The 12,468-nt window shown below is 42.0% G+C and overlaps 1 protein-coding gene across 1 annotated transcript in view; it reads left to right on the forward strand.

The window, feature by feature from the left end:
• Positions 1 to 12,468, forward strand: part of COL22A1 (collagen type XXII alpha 1 chain) — a gene marked incomplete at its 5' end in the record, with an annotated part of 210,599 nt that overhangs the window by 70,257 nt on the left and 127,874 nt on the right. Inside the window, 7 exons of the mRNA XM_083859503.1 lie at positions 638 to 761; positions 3,803 to 4,078; positions 5,772 to 5,852; positions 6,438 to 6,551; positions 6,989 to 7,033; positions 11,066 to 11,119; positions 11,909 to 11,944. Of these exons, the coding sequence (XP_083715629.1) occupies positions 638 to 761; positions 3,803 to 4,078; positions 5,772 to 5,852; positions 6,438 to 6,551; positions 6,989 to 7,033; positions 11,066 to 11,119; positions 11,909 to 11,944 (730 nt within the window). The remainder of the gene's footprint in view (positions 1 to 637; positions 762 to 3,802; positions 4,079 to 5,771; positions 5,853 to 6,437; positions 6,552 to 6,988; positions 7,034 to 11,065; positions 11,120 to 11,908; positions 11,945 to 12,468) is intronic.

Genomic DNA, 12,468 nt, shown 5'->3' on the forward strand with positions numbered 1-12,468 from the left:
CCCCATGTTATGACAGGTTTTTATGATGGAGTAGAGAAAAACAGTGTTGCATTTGGTTACTTCATGTGTTTGGTTACACATGAGTTGCAGGGGTTGTGGTGTCATGCTAAACCTGATTTGTTTGCAATGTTTGATTTGAGAAACTTCTGTTATCCAAGGTTGCCAGCTGAGGAACATCTTCCAGGAAGGCATGAGCTGTAGTGCCTGTTTTGGGGCAGATATTATAATATTTCTTGCTATAATTTGGTACATTTAGAGGGGTTTAGGTGTTCCTGGCAACTCTCAGAAGTCACAGGTCGGCATCTGGAGGAGAACAGAATTATTTACAGGTTTCATGAACAGAAGCATGAAGTGAAAAACAACCTTTTAAACATGATGCATACTCAAGTGCAGATTTCCATTGTATTTTACCCAATTTGAGAGCTTCACTATTAGAATGATGAAAGGGCTCCATAAAGAAAAACCTGGAGGGCAGAATCTCATGTTCATCTCTCTTCAGGCTTCCAAATAAAGCAGATTTTTTAGGAATTATAATGATACTTTTAAAAAGCATTGCTGGGACATGGAGAGAGTTTCAGAAGTTCTGCTCTTTGCTGCTAAGCCTGATACATTGCTCTCTTTCCCTTCCCCATGCCAGGGATGTATTTCCACAAGGCCTGCCTGATGAATATGCCTTTGTAACTACCTTCAAATTCCGGAAGGCTTCCAGGAAGGAAGACTGGTATATCTGGCAGATTATTGACAAGTATGGCATACCACAGGTAAGAGGCTCTTTTGCAGCCAGCTGGTACAGCTTTTTTTTTTTTTTTTTTTTTTTTTTTTTTTTTTCATGAGCCAGTTTTTTTTCTTTAACCTCTCACTCCTTTTTCTTGTGAATTGGTAAAAATCTCGTTACTTTTTCAGTGAATTTTGCTGCAAATATTTTACCTTTAATTCAAACACCGAATAAATGTTTGCATACACATTGGTTGTTATTAGGATGCAGATAAATGTGTTAGTTGAAAAGGGGGACAAAAAAGTACCATCCTTGCTCTTGAAACTACTGTTGAATTTTCAGTTGTTTTGTTTAGATAGTTCTGCTTAGGGAAAATATTTTGCCTTTTTGGAAAAAGGTGCATCACATGGATGTACTACAGAGCAGTGAGTTGTGTCAGGTTTTGCACAGCCTTCTGGTGACCTGTAAATGTATTATGGGTTCCTGCTCTGGATGTGTGTCCTCCATAACCCTGAGTCCTGGCTGTTGCACAATTTGATCTAATAATTTTTTTTCAAGTATTCTCAGATTCTCAGAAAAAATACTATAAGCATGTCCTAAAGGGCTGTCTGTCCCTACACAACATGTTTTTAGCAGCTCGGTAGAGTTTAGGTTGTCAAGGGTCCTTGAGGAGGGAGTGGTTTGGATGGGTTGTACATTTTTCTGCTCAGCACCAAATACAGTGGTGATGGCATTACCCAGGACTCTAAAGTGGGCTGTCAGCAGGGGCTCACAGAGCTGTGTAATTCAGTATTGCTGCTTTGGGACTGGTATTTAAAAGTATTTTGGGACCTCTCAGTGAAGAATAGGTGCAGTTTGAAGAATTAGATAACTGGGTTTGAGACAGCGGTAAAAGGTTTATATGAAAGTTGTTATCGGCTGCAACTTTGCTAAATGAAAATGTGATTTACTGTGCTACATGCATTCCTAGTTGCTGCAGAGTGAGAATGTGTCTATCACTCAGTATTTCTTGCAGGAAGGTGAAAACTTGAACTGTATAGGTGTGAAGGGAGAAAAACACTCAATATTTCCAGTAATAATTTCAAAAGTGCCTAAAATTATGTTGCCAGAAGTGCCTTAGAGCCCCATGAGACTCGTTTCATGTGAAATTGGTCGTGGTTTGGCCATGTCCTTGCAGACCTGCACAGCTCACAGATGCAGACACTCCTGAGCCAACACTGCTCCAAGCTGGCATTCCCAGCCAGCGCAGTGCTCAGCTGCATGGAAAGGTTGGGTCAGATGTGGAGTCAGCCTACCCTGGGCTCCTCACATCACTCACAGCTTGGTGCCAGGGTGGCCCAAACTCCTCCCTGCTCCACAGCTTGTGGACACATCATTCCTGGTTCTGTTTGCCCCATTCCCTGCTGCCTGCTGGTAACTGCCTGACTTTGGTAAAAGATACCAATTTGTGAATTAACTCAGAGTTGCATGTCTTCAAAAACCTATTTTTGCCTGCTCTGTAGCTTGCAGTACAGAGGACGAGGTATAGTTTTCTGCTCAAAGCACCTGAAATAAAGTGTGGGCAGTGCCACAGCTCAGCAGACTGGTTTCATATGAGGCAGTGAGGTATTTTTGCATATCCCATGGGACAATTGAGGACATGTGATGGGATTTAAGAGCCTGATGGGAAGCAGTGGAGGAGTACATGGGGTAGAGGGATCCAAACCAAGTTCAGCTTTGGGGAAGTGCCTTTGGGGAGGTGCCCATGACCTATGCTACCACCCAGCCATGGCAGCAAGGTGGCCTGAGCTGAAACCATGCAAGAGTTGTACTCACAGGAGGAGGCTTTAGCTTGTCTTGGGTCTGCACCAAAGCCTGTGGAGCCCCATCTTATCTACCAGCACAAGTGTAGGCTCCCTTTCCATATCTCCCACAAAATTCCATCCTCTGCTCTTTGCTTGGGCTTCACACCACAGCCTGTGCCATCCCAGGTTTTGCAGTGATGGTGGAACACAGTTAGGAGGAAGGAAAATGTAGGAACTGACAGTGGTCAGAACATGGATTCTCAGGCTCCAGGCAATGCTTTGAAGCCTGTGGGAAAGCCAAGGACAAAACTCAGTCTGGCCTGGGAAGTCATAAGAAGGGACCCAAAATAACCTTGTAGATCTCCTCCTCCTGACACCTGGTGTTTTTCCAACTTGCTTACTGGTAGAGATGTTTACAAAAAGGTGGTGCCCTAAAGAACCAATCCTATTCATCGTACCCAAACATTGTATAAAAGAATCTGTCTTTTAATAAACTTTGCTATGAGTCCTCTGAGGAAATCAGAGTTCTACATGTTGTTACATGAGCTGTCCTGAATCGTAACGATAGGAGAAGGCTATGCTCCTCAGCAAAACCCCTTCTGTGTGTAGCAATGTATCTGTATAACAGGCCATTCTGATGCACCAGCCAAATTGGTTGTGAGTAATATTATCAAACTACTTGCAATTTTGTTGTTAGAGCTCTCAGGAATTCATCAAGGTTATTGAGAAAACAACAGGATCAAAAATAAAGAAAAGAGCCTGAGATAATGTCTGCAAAAAAATGCAAACCCTAGACAGGGGAAGCACAACTTGACCAAATGGATGTCCTTGAAGGATGTGTGTTGTAATAGGACATGAAATAAATTTGCTTGACTCTCAGAAAGCAGTAGAAATCAAAAGGCTTTATTTACAATTCATTCAGCCCTTTTATAACATGCTGTGCTAAGAAGGCACATTATTGAACCATAGGGCTGACACCTGTCCCATTGGCTGAGTAACAGAAATAGAAAACAACACCTGTTGTTATGGGAAAGGAATATTGTTTACACAAGGTTGTTTTGGGAAAAAGGAAACTGTTGAAAAGTTTCCCTTGGGAAGACCTAGCAATTCTCAGGCTTAGAAAATACCAGGTCCACAGATGTGTGCCTGCCTCATGAAGAAGCAGATCAGCCAACCCAGAGATGTGTGCCCACGTGGACAGTAGACCTAGATCTATATCTGCCATGTAACATAAACAATAAATGGCTTCTGTTGGAATCCTATTGGTTCTGTTATTAATTTCCCTCTGTCTGTGTCCCTGCAGGTGTCAATCAGGCTGGATGGGGAGAACAGAGCCCTGGAGTACAACGCGGTGGGGCTGGCCAGGGACGCCGTCAGGGCCGTGTTCCGCAGTGCGCGTGTCAGCGACCTCTTTGACCGTGGCTGGCACAAGGTCGCCCTCGGCATCCAGGCCAAGGCTGTCTCCCTCTACATAGACTGCAAGCTGGTGCAGGTGCTGCCCATTGAAGAGAGGGAAAACATTGACATCCAGGGAAAGACTGTGATTGGAAAGCGCTTGTATGACAGTGTCCCCATCGATGTAAGTACTGAGCTTGCTGATTAGAGCTGGGTGTTGGAGTCCAGAGCATCCCTCTGGGCACCCTGGAAGGTCACAGACCTTGGTGGAGAGGTCTGAGACCTGAGAAAGAGGGTCTGGGGTCTGTGCAGAGGGGGTGGCCTGGCACAGAGCCCAGGAAAGACAAAGTCTTTGATTTTGGTCCATGAGAAAAACTTCTAACTTTCTGTGTGGAAGATTTTGTAGTTTTGGGATTTTTAGAATATAGGTGCAAGGAAACAAGATGGAAGAATTAGGGTGGAACCCTGAGTCCTTCTCTCTCGGCATCCATTTTCTGCAGTGACATGGGCACAAGGTAGTTTGATAGGATTGGGTCAGAGTAGATGTGACCCTTCTTGTATAGGTGTTAGGCAATGGCACAGAATTGTAAATAAGAGACACGTAGTTATCTGAATAAAAGCAGAGTGACCTCTCATTATGAGGAGAGTCACATCATGTCCGAGCTGCTGTGAACACCTTGGCCGGACACAAAGAATTTGTAAGATAAGAATTAGTAAAGAACACAAGAAACCAAGAAAACCAAGACCTCGAGACTCCACATAATTCTTGAGCCAAGCACAGACTCAGCTTTAAAGCCTTCAGAGGTCACAGAGAGAGTAGAGACAGAAAAACACCCACTCGAACCACCAGCCTTGGAATCTCGGGCAGAAAGAAACCTAAACCCAAGAGCTGGATAAAGGTTTGGGTTTGCAGCCTGTGAATGAGGGGGGGTTTGGGGGGTTGTGTTGTAATTGACCCTTTTCCTGAGGCAGCATCACTGAAATGTTACCAGTGCATAGCTAACACAGATTGGCACCTTATGATGTACAGGACTTGCTGGTTTTTTATGTGAGAGTGTATCTGCACAACAGGGATTAAAAACTGAAAATTTTTTTATCACTCTGTCTAGTCACAGAATGTGCTACAGGTAGAAGCAGAGACAAAATCATATCCAAATATCATCAAACTAGGTACTGAGCTACACAGAAAGGTCTTTCTCCATCTGATCTTGGCATTATAAATGTTTCCACATGTGATAGGAAGAGATGGGGGAAAAAAAGGAAGCTTGTTAACTCAAGAGAATTGTGATATATTCTTCATTCCTCAGATACTAAATGACCCGTAGTACAAATGAACCAAAGTCAGGACACACAGGCTGATTGTCCAGCAGAAGTGATATTCTGGTGTAATTTATGTGTGATAGTTTGGTATTTCAGACTTGTATAATCTTTCTGGCTGTGCAAAACGGGTGGGACGTGCATATCAAATGTGTTCATAGCATTTCTCATGCAGGAATGAATGGTCAGAAGATGCAAGGCACAGCAGGAGGAAAACAGACCTTGTGTCTAGATGTAATTCTAGGAAGGATAGATGTGGCCAGGACATGTCTTCTCAGACAGAAATTTGGCCAGAACATGGGGATTAGCATGAAAACCTGCACCAGAATTTGAATAGGCATAGGGTCTTATTATCTCAGCTCTTGTAGCATGCTGAAATATTGGTCTATAATTGATAGGGAGAGCTGGAGATTGACTACGGCATCCACAGAACCGCTCTGAAGTTAGCACCATCTGGTTTTTTGTTTGCGTTTGCCTGCTCTGTTTGTGTCCAAGCAAGAGGACACAGGGTCTTTAATAATTCACTGTCTCTGAGGCTGTTGCCTCCCTTTGTCTCCCAGTTTGATCTTCAGCGGATGGTGATTTACTGCGACTCCCGGCACGCCGAGCTGGAGACCTGCTGTGACATTCCCTCTGGACCAGTGAGCTCCTCTTTGTCATTCAGTCATTTCCACATGAACACTCTTCACTGAAATCTATTACATAAATAAGGGAATATGTGGCAGTGTGGGATTATAATTTTGTTTAATAAGGGTGATTGAAACCTAACTGTGTAATTGGCAGTGTAGCAGCACTGGAGGAGGACCACTGCAGAGGGATGAGTATGAGGAATTTGAAGTTTCCAAGTTCCTCTTTCCTTGTCAAGCTGTCAAGGGAAACAAAACCCCGAAGTGATGATAGAACAACAGAAATGCAGCATGAAATATTCAACATGTTTCCCACTGTTTTTATTTGGAAACAGCTAAAAACAGTGCCAGTGGCAGCTTATTTTCCTGTGCCCAACTCTCACTAGAAACTTCCACCCTCCTTTCACTCTTTCTCCCCTCAGTCTTGGTTATAGAGGTTCATTGTTCATTTGGCCACATTTTCCCCTATTGCATGGATGAATGGCTTTTGTGGGATTTCATTCCTCGTGAGGATGCATTGTAGGATTTGTCTGAAGTGGGTGGAAGGGAAAACTTTCCAGCATAAAAAGCTTTGTCCTGACCTTGGGTGTTTGGGTGCAGTGCCAGGTCACGGTCCTGACAGAAGCACCTCCCCTGGAAGTGAGGCCCACTGTTGGCAGTGAGCAAGTTGGACATCTCAAGATTTTCAACTGCTCCTGTCCTCCTGGACAAAAGGTGAGTGTTGAGATGAGTGTGTTTCATTTGGGATGTCTATAGAGGTAAAGGAAGTTTCCTCAGGTGTTTTCTCTTTACTTAATTCAGAGATTCTGGTCATGCTGGTAGCTCTGGTAAAAACATTGAAAACAAAGTGATTATTCTTATCCAGCTCAGTTATATATATATCCTTCTTCAAATAAAATAAAACAGATTCTGAAAGTAAATGTGGTCACATTGAAAAAAAATCTCATGGCTTTTAAAAGCAATGTGCTTGCTTTTTCTGGCTCTGACTGAGACCTCTGAAAAACCAGTTTTGTTGTCATTGTTCAGCTTTATTATCTTCTCTGCTTAAACCTGAAAATATTTTTTTGTCTTTAGCAGTTGTAGGAGAGGGCCCCTTGCTTGAATATAAAATGAGAAGATAAGTTTGATTAATCATGTCTTTTTTGTCTTAGGGGGAGAGGGGTCCACTTGGCTTTGAAGGTCCCAAAGGTCAAAAGGTCAGTAATAGTTCATTTGCTTAATAGAAACAGCAACAGTGTAACAACTTCAGAGTAAATTGAGGATTTGAAGATTTTGAGAAATGAGAGACAATTTAATATATGATTACGTTCAGACAGTTTTGGATGAGTCTGGAACTGTGGAAGTTTTTTGTGATCCTTTGTCTTTATTTTGCATGTAGGCTTCTCTCTTGCTGCTTTATGTCATTCTTAGAGTAAATGTATTGTCAAATCCTTTCCTGCTGCTTCTAAACTGGCATTTTTGCAAGTTACTGTTATTCACTAGGTCATGCAGAGCTTCCATGGTAGGTCACCTGGAAAACGAGGTTCTGCTGCCATGCTGTGCCTTGCTCAGCAGTAATACATGTGCATAGTTTAGGTAGCAGCCTTCCAGTCATACTCCAGAAAGTTTCTTGAGACTAGGGGTAAAGGATCAGTCAAAGTCTGTTACCCTTAGCAAGATTGTCTGAGTCATGATGTTAAATATAGGCCACTTCCCTCAGTACTCTTCTTCCTAGATAAAAGAGTAGGAGAGTGGTTGTGATCTCTGCTTCAAGTTTCACAGTGCAGCCTTTGTATTACCCTGCCTGTTCTGCAAGCCTCTTTGATATGCATGCGTGTGCATTTGGCATAAACACATTTTCCTTCTGTACATGGTCACAGATAGAGCCATGAGGCAATAGACTCAAAGGAAGCACTTGTACAGGAAGAAAACAGAGACTCACAACATTGCTGGAGGGGTGAAAGTTGCTGGTGTTGGTAGTTCCCAGTTTTACTATCTGTGAAAAGATATTAGGGAAAAAAGTCATATTCAAAGCTATTTCCATCTGAATCACTTCTGCAAACTGAGTCACTGAATTTACACCTGTTTGGTGAATAATTGGGCTGCATCCCAACAAAAGTCACTCAGTTATTATGAAAGACTGTGGGAGGGGAAAGGAAAAAATCTCTTGGTCTTGGAAGGTGCTCTTGGGTGCTCTTCAGAGATATGATGCCCTTTGGCAAAATTTGGTCTGCTGTCTGCAGGGAGTTTTGTAGATAAGAATATGCCTTTTGGAGCCTGGGATGAAAGAACATGGGCTCATTTACTGCTCAAATATGCCTGTGCAGAAAAATGTTCCTTATGCTTCCAAGTATATATAAATAGGTGCTTTCTATTTTAATCCATGACAGCTTAAATAGTGATGGGCTATTTTAAGGAATGGCAAAGCCATGACTGTTGTGAGGAGGTTGCAGGAAAGACGATGATAATGATAAAAGGACCCTGCAGCAAGATCCCATTGTCTTCCCCTGCTTTGCCAAGGTCTGTGTGCTGGTCAGGGTGTCTCAGTGTGTCACATGGGCCAGTGCTGGGGTGCAGGACACTGGTGGGATACAGAGGAATGTGTCAACAAGCACAACATCAGCAGGTTTTCTGGAACAGACCCTAGAAGAACTGCCCCACTCCTGCAGAAGTGATGACTTTTCCCTGGCTGTAGTGGTTTGAGACTTGTACACAGACAAGACTGTGTCACAGACTCAAGGACCTGGCGGGGATGATGCCATTTAAACATGGGCTCTGACAACAATTTATTATAAATGTGATGATTTGAGACAAATTATTTAGCTTCTCTATCTGCTAAATAATGTGAGTAGTAGATTTTTCTCCCAGCTTGCAAAGATGTTGGGATTCAATAACACATACCACCCCTGATAGCAGTTCTTACATCACTATTGCCAAGGACCAGCTTGTCATAGTCCTTACTCTCTGTTCAAGAATGAATTTTAGCTCTCCTTCTCTCTCCCTGCCCTACTGAGCTTCCCAAGCTAAAATCCTGGCCTTGGAAAGGAATTCAATGTTTATTTGCAGATTCCCCACCTGGTATTTATTAAGGAAAGATGAAGATAGTGGGATTCTGATCTTCCCTATGCTTTCAAAGGCAAGGAGAAACAGGAGAGCTTGCCTCTTTATCAAAAGAAGTGGAAAAAAATTCTGGGAGATAAACACCTCTGCCTCAATCACCCAGGCTGCCAAGGTGAGGGTAATGCATGGAGACACAGTTGATGTGTTTTGGAATGAGATATGGTAAAGGATCGCATTGGGAGACAGCTAGGCAGGAAATAGCTGTGGCAGAACTGGCTAATATGTCTGAAGCTGGGCCCTATTGACAAATTTTAGATGCTAATGACAACCCAGTCTGATTTATTTTCCTTCCACAGTCCCTCTGCAGGCTGTGTTGGTTGCAGGCAGCCAGGATGGCTGGTTGGGGCACTGGGCTGATGATCAACAGGCTCCTTCTCTCTTCCAGCACTGCTTGTTATTGATCCAAGTGCAGAGAAAATTCCTTCTCTGTGAGATGGGTTTTTGTCCACAAAGAAATTACAATTCTTACCTGTCATTGTGAAGTTTGTGAAGTCCAGTGTATTAGGCAAGCTCTAGAAGGATGTATCTTTTCCTCCAGATTAGAAAAGGTTTGTACTTCCAGTGACTTAAAAGAGATGGTCGCATAATTTTTTTAATGAATTTTACTGCAGCCTTCTTAATTGACCACACCATAATTTTTGCATATACGCTACTTGCTCTGGGAGTTTTCTTTCTTTTGGCAAAAAAACCCCAAAGCAACAAAAACAAAGCAGAAAGGTTAAAGAAAGAAACTTTCATATTTCCTGTGTTTTCGGAAGCATTTCATCACCTGGGGAAAAGAAAGCATGATCCTGGCAAATGTTTTCAGTTCCTGGTGCTGCTGAGCACATTTTTTTGAGGGGGCAGAGTTGAAGATAAATTGGATAGAGACACAAAACTAAACCCTGCTGTGGTCCATGTGGGGAGGTTTGGGGAGAGCGGGGTTCACCAGACTTACTGTTGTTGTGGTACTGGAGGGTCCTGCTCCAGGTCTGAGACTTTTTCAGCTTGATGTTGTCTGTACTGAAGTTCACAATGCCTGATTTCCCACTAGCAAAAGATGATGGGAGGCACAAATAGGTGAGCACACTCTATTTATAAGTGAGAGAGGGGGTGCTCAGCACAGCACGTTTCTGGTTTATACATTTTGGGTGAGAATCAGGAAGGAGCTAGGCAGAGGTGTGGGCAAAGCCCTTTGTTCTCCAGCAGCTCCCAGTGCGAGAAGAATTAAAGGAACTGGTTGGTGGCAGCACAGCACATAGCCTTAAACTAGTCCAAGTAGTGGATATATCCTCAGCTAGTCCTTCCTCCTCTGGTTTTGAGACTGCAGAGCAGTGTGTGAAAATTATTTAAGAGTATTTTTTCTCCACTTGGTAGGTTTGGCACCACTTTTAGTTCTGTATCTGATAAATATTTATGAAATCTTGGATCTTCTTTTGATTCTTTATCCCTTTTACCCCTGTCCTTTTTAGGAGAAAAATGAAGAAAAAGTTTTGCTTGGTTTTTGATTAACCATTTTTCTTTTTTCTTCCCTATGTATGTCCTTCTCCAGTTATAACTTTTCCAACCATCATAAATTGTATGTTTGCAATTTTCTATTTTCTGTGTTATTTTCCCTCTCTCCCATTGGAACAAGCAGGAAGAATGACTGTGTGTGCTGCACACTTGTGGGAGGGAAGAGGAAGGTTAGCTGATACTGAAAATTTAGTCTGACTGAAAACAAGGGGTTTGGATTACAAAGAAAAAAAAAGCTCTAAAATTTTAACAATATTTTCAGATTATTTTTTGCACATTTTAGGCATGTACCCTCTAAGTCTTCTGCAAAGCACCTTTCCAAGTATTTCCTCTCTTAATAAAAAACAAGGGCTTTTGTAGTACATCAGAAAACTTTCTGCCTTGCCAGTGCATTCCAAAAGCTTCTACCTGTATTTTCATACGAAAAATAGAATGGAAAATCAATCTGAAAACTTGGATGTTCAAGCCATTAGGTACACCCAGTCCTTAGGGCAGGAGCTGAAATCTTGGCTGTAGAGACTGGTGGAACCAAAAGTGTCCATAATTTCAACCAAACCCTTGTTGCATCACTTTCCTTCTATGTCTAAGAAAGGAATGAATTAACTATGTGATATTAACACATTTTCTATTTCAAGGGAGAAAGAGGCATCCCAGGGCTTCCTGGACTCCGAGGAGAGAAAGGAGAGTCAGTAAGTAAGAAATACCCAATGATTTTGCTAAAGGAGATGAAAATGTAAGTAGTTGTTTCCTCCTTTATGGTGAGAACCTGCTCATAGTGTTGTGTGACCGGGTCAAAGCTATTCCCTCTGCTGGACCTGAATCCCAGGAGGAACCTGATTTTCCAGGCACCCATTGGCCTCTCTTGGAGAAGGGAAAATGAAGGTTTCATCCCTCGCTACAGCTGATAACTGACTTAATATTGACCTTCTAATTAAATATGTTACTTGGATGCACTTGATTACCACAGCTGCAGGTCTGCTGGGGGACAATATGAGACAGCTGAATACCAAGAAGATGCAAATCTCTCTTGATTTTTATGTTCAGATGACCAAGACACAGCCTTCCCCAGCTGTAATTAATGCAAATGCCAGGCTGAGTTTTTAGGCAAGGAAATATTGAACCCTATGTAAAATTCATTCCAGTAAGCGTTGTTGGCAACTTTGCTTTTGGAAATGTAACATCATGCTGTTCCATGAATAAAAAATAAGATGTTTGCTGGCTGCAGTAGGAGAATTTGGGATAAGTTTTTTAGTTTTAATTAGTCACTGAATTATTATCAAGGAATTGTGCCCAAAGAAAGTTGCTTTCCCCATAGTAGCTGTGAAGTGACTTGTACGTCTATATATAAAGAGAGATAGATTTTGGATGCATAACAAGGAAAACATGAAATATGTATGTGTACTGTTGTTTGATATCCTTATTTTCAAATTTACATTTTCTCCTTTTTTTTTTTTTTTTTTTTTTTTTTTCATTTCTAGGGCAAAGCTTATGGCATAGGAGAAAAAGGAGAAAAGGTAAGATCTAATCCTTCATTGGTCCAACAAATGAGTTGCTTGCTGTTGCCTTTTGTAGTTCAGGGGTTGCTTCTGGAGTGCATAGGATACAAAAGATGTGACACAGTTGGATCTTTGTGGGGAACCTTTATGCCTCCTTCTGCAGACAAGCTTTTGAATTTTCATTGCTTCTCCCCCTTCCTATTCTGTGAGTTCCTTTGTGCGTTGGCCATGAAAAATCTTATCAAATTGAAATCATAATCTTTGCATTGTGTAAGCAGCAGTGACTTCGTGGAGGATAATGCACTAAAGAAATTGGCTGGAAGGATGCAAAACAGAAGGAAAGCATAATTTTGAGTTTATTGAATTTTACATCAGGATTAAATTTGGCTTATGAGAAGTCTGTCATATTCTTTCTTCCAACTGGATCTTTTTGTTAATAAACTGAATGAAAAAAGCTGGAATATTTTTTTACTTCAAATATTAGACAGGACAGAGTAATAAAAGGTTAAAACTGAGGATATGGAATAACCACTGAAATTTTC

The sequence above is a fragment of the Zosterops lateralis genome, assembly GCF_965231275.1.
Source record: "Zosterops lateralis genome assembly, chromosome: 1".
In the NCBI taxonomy this organism is placed as follows: Eukaryota; Metazoa; Chordata; class Aves; order Passeriformes; family Zosteropidae; genus Zosterops; species Zosterops lateralis.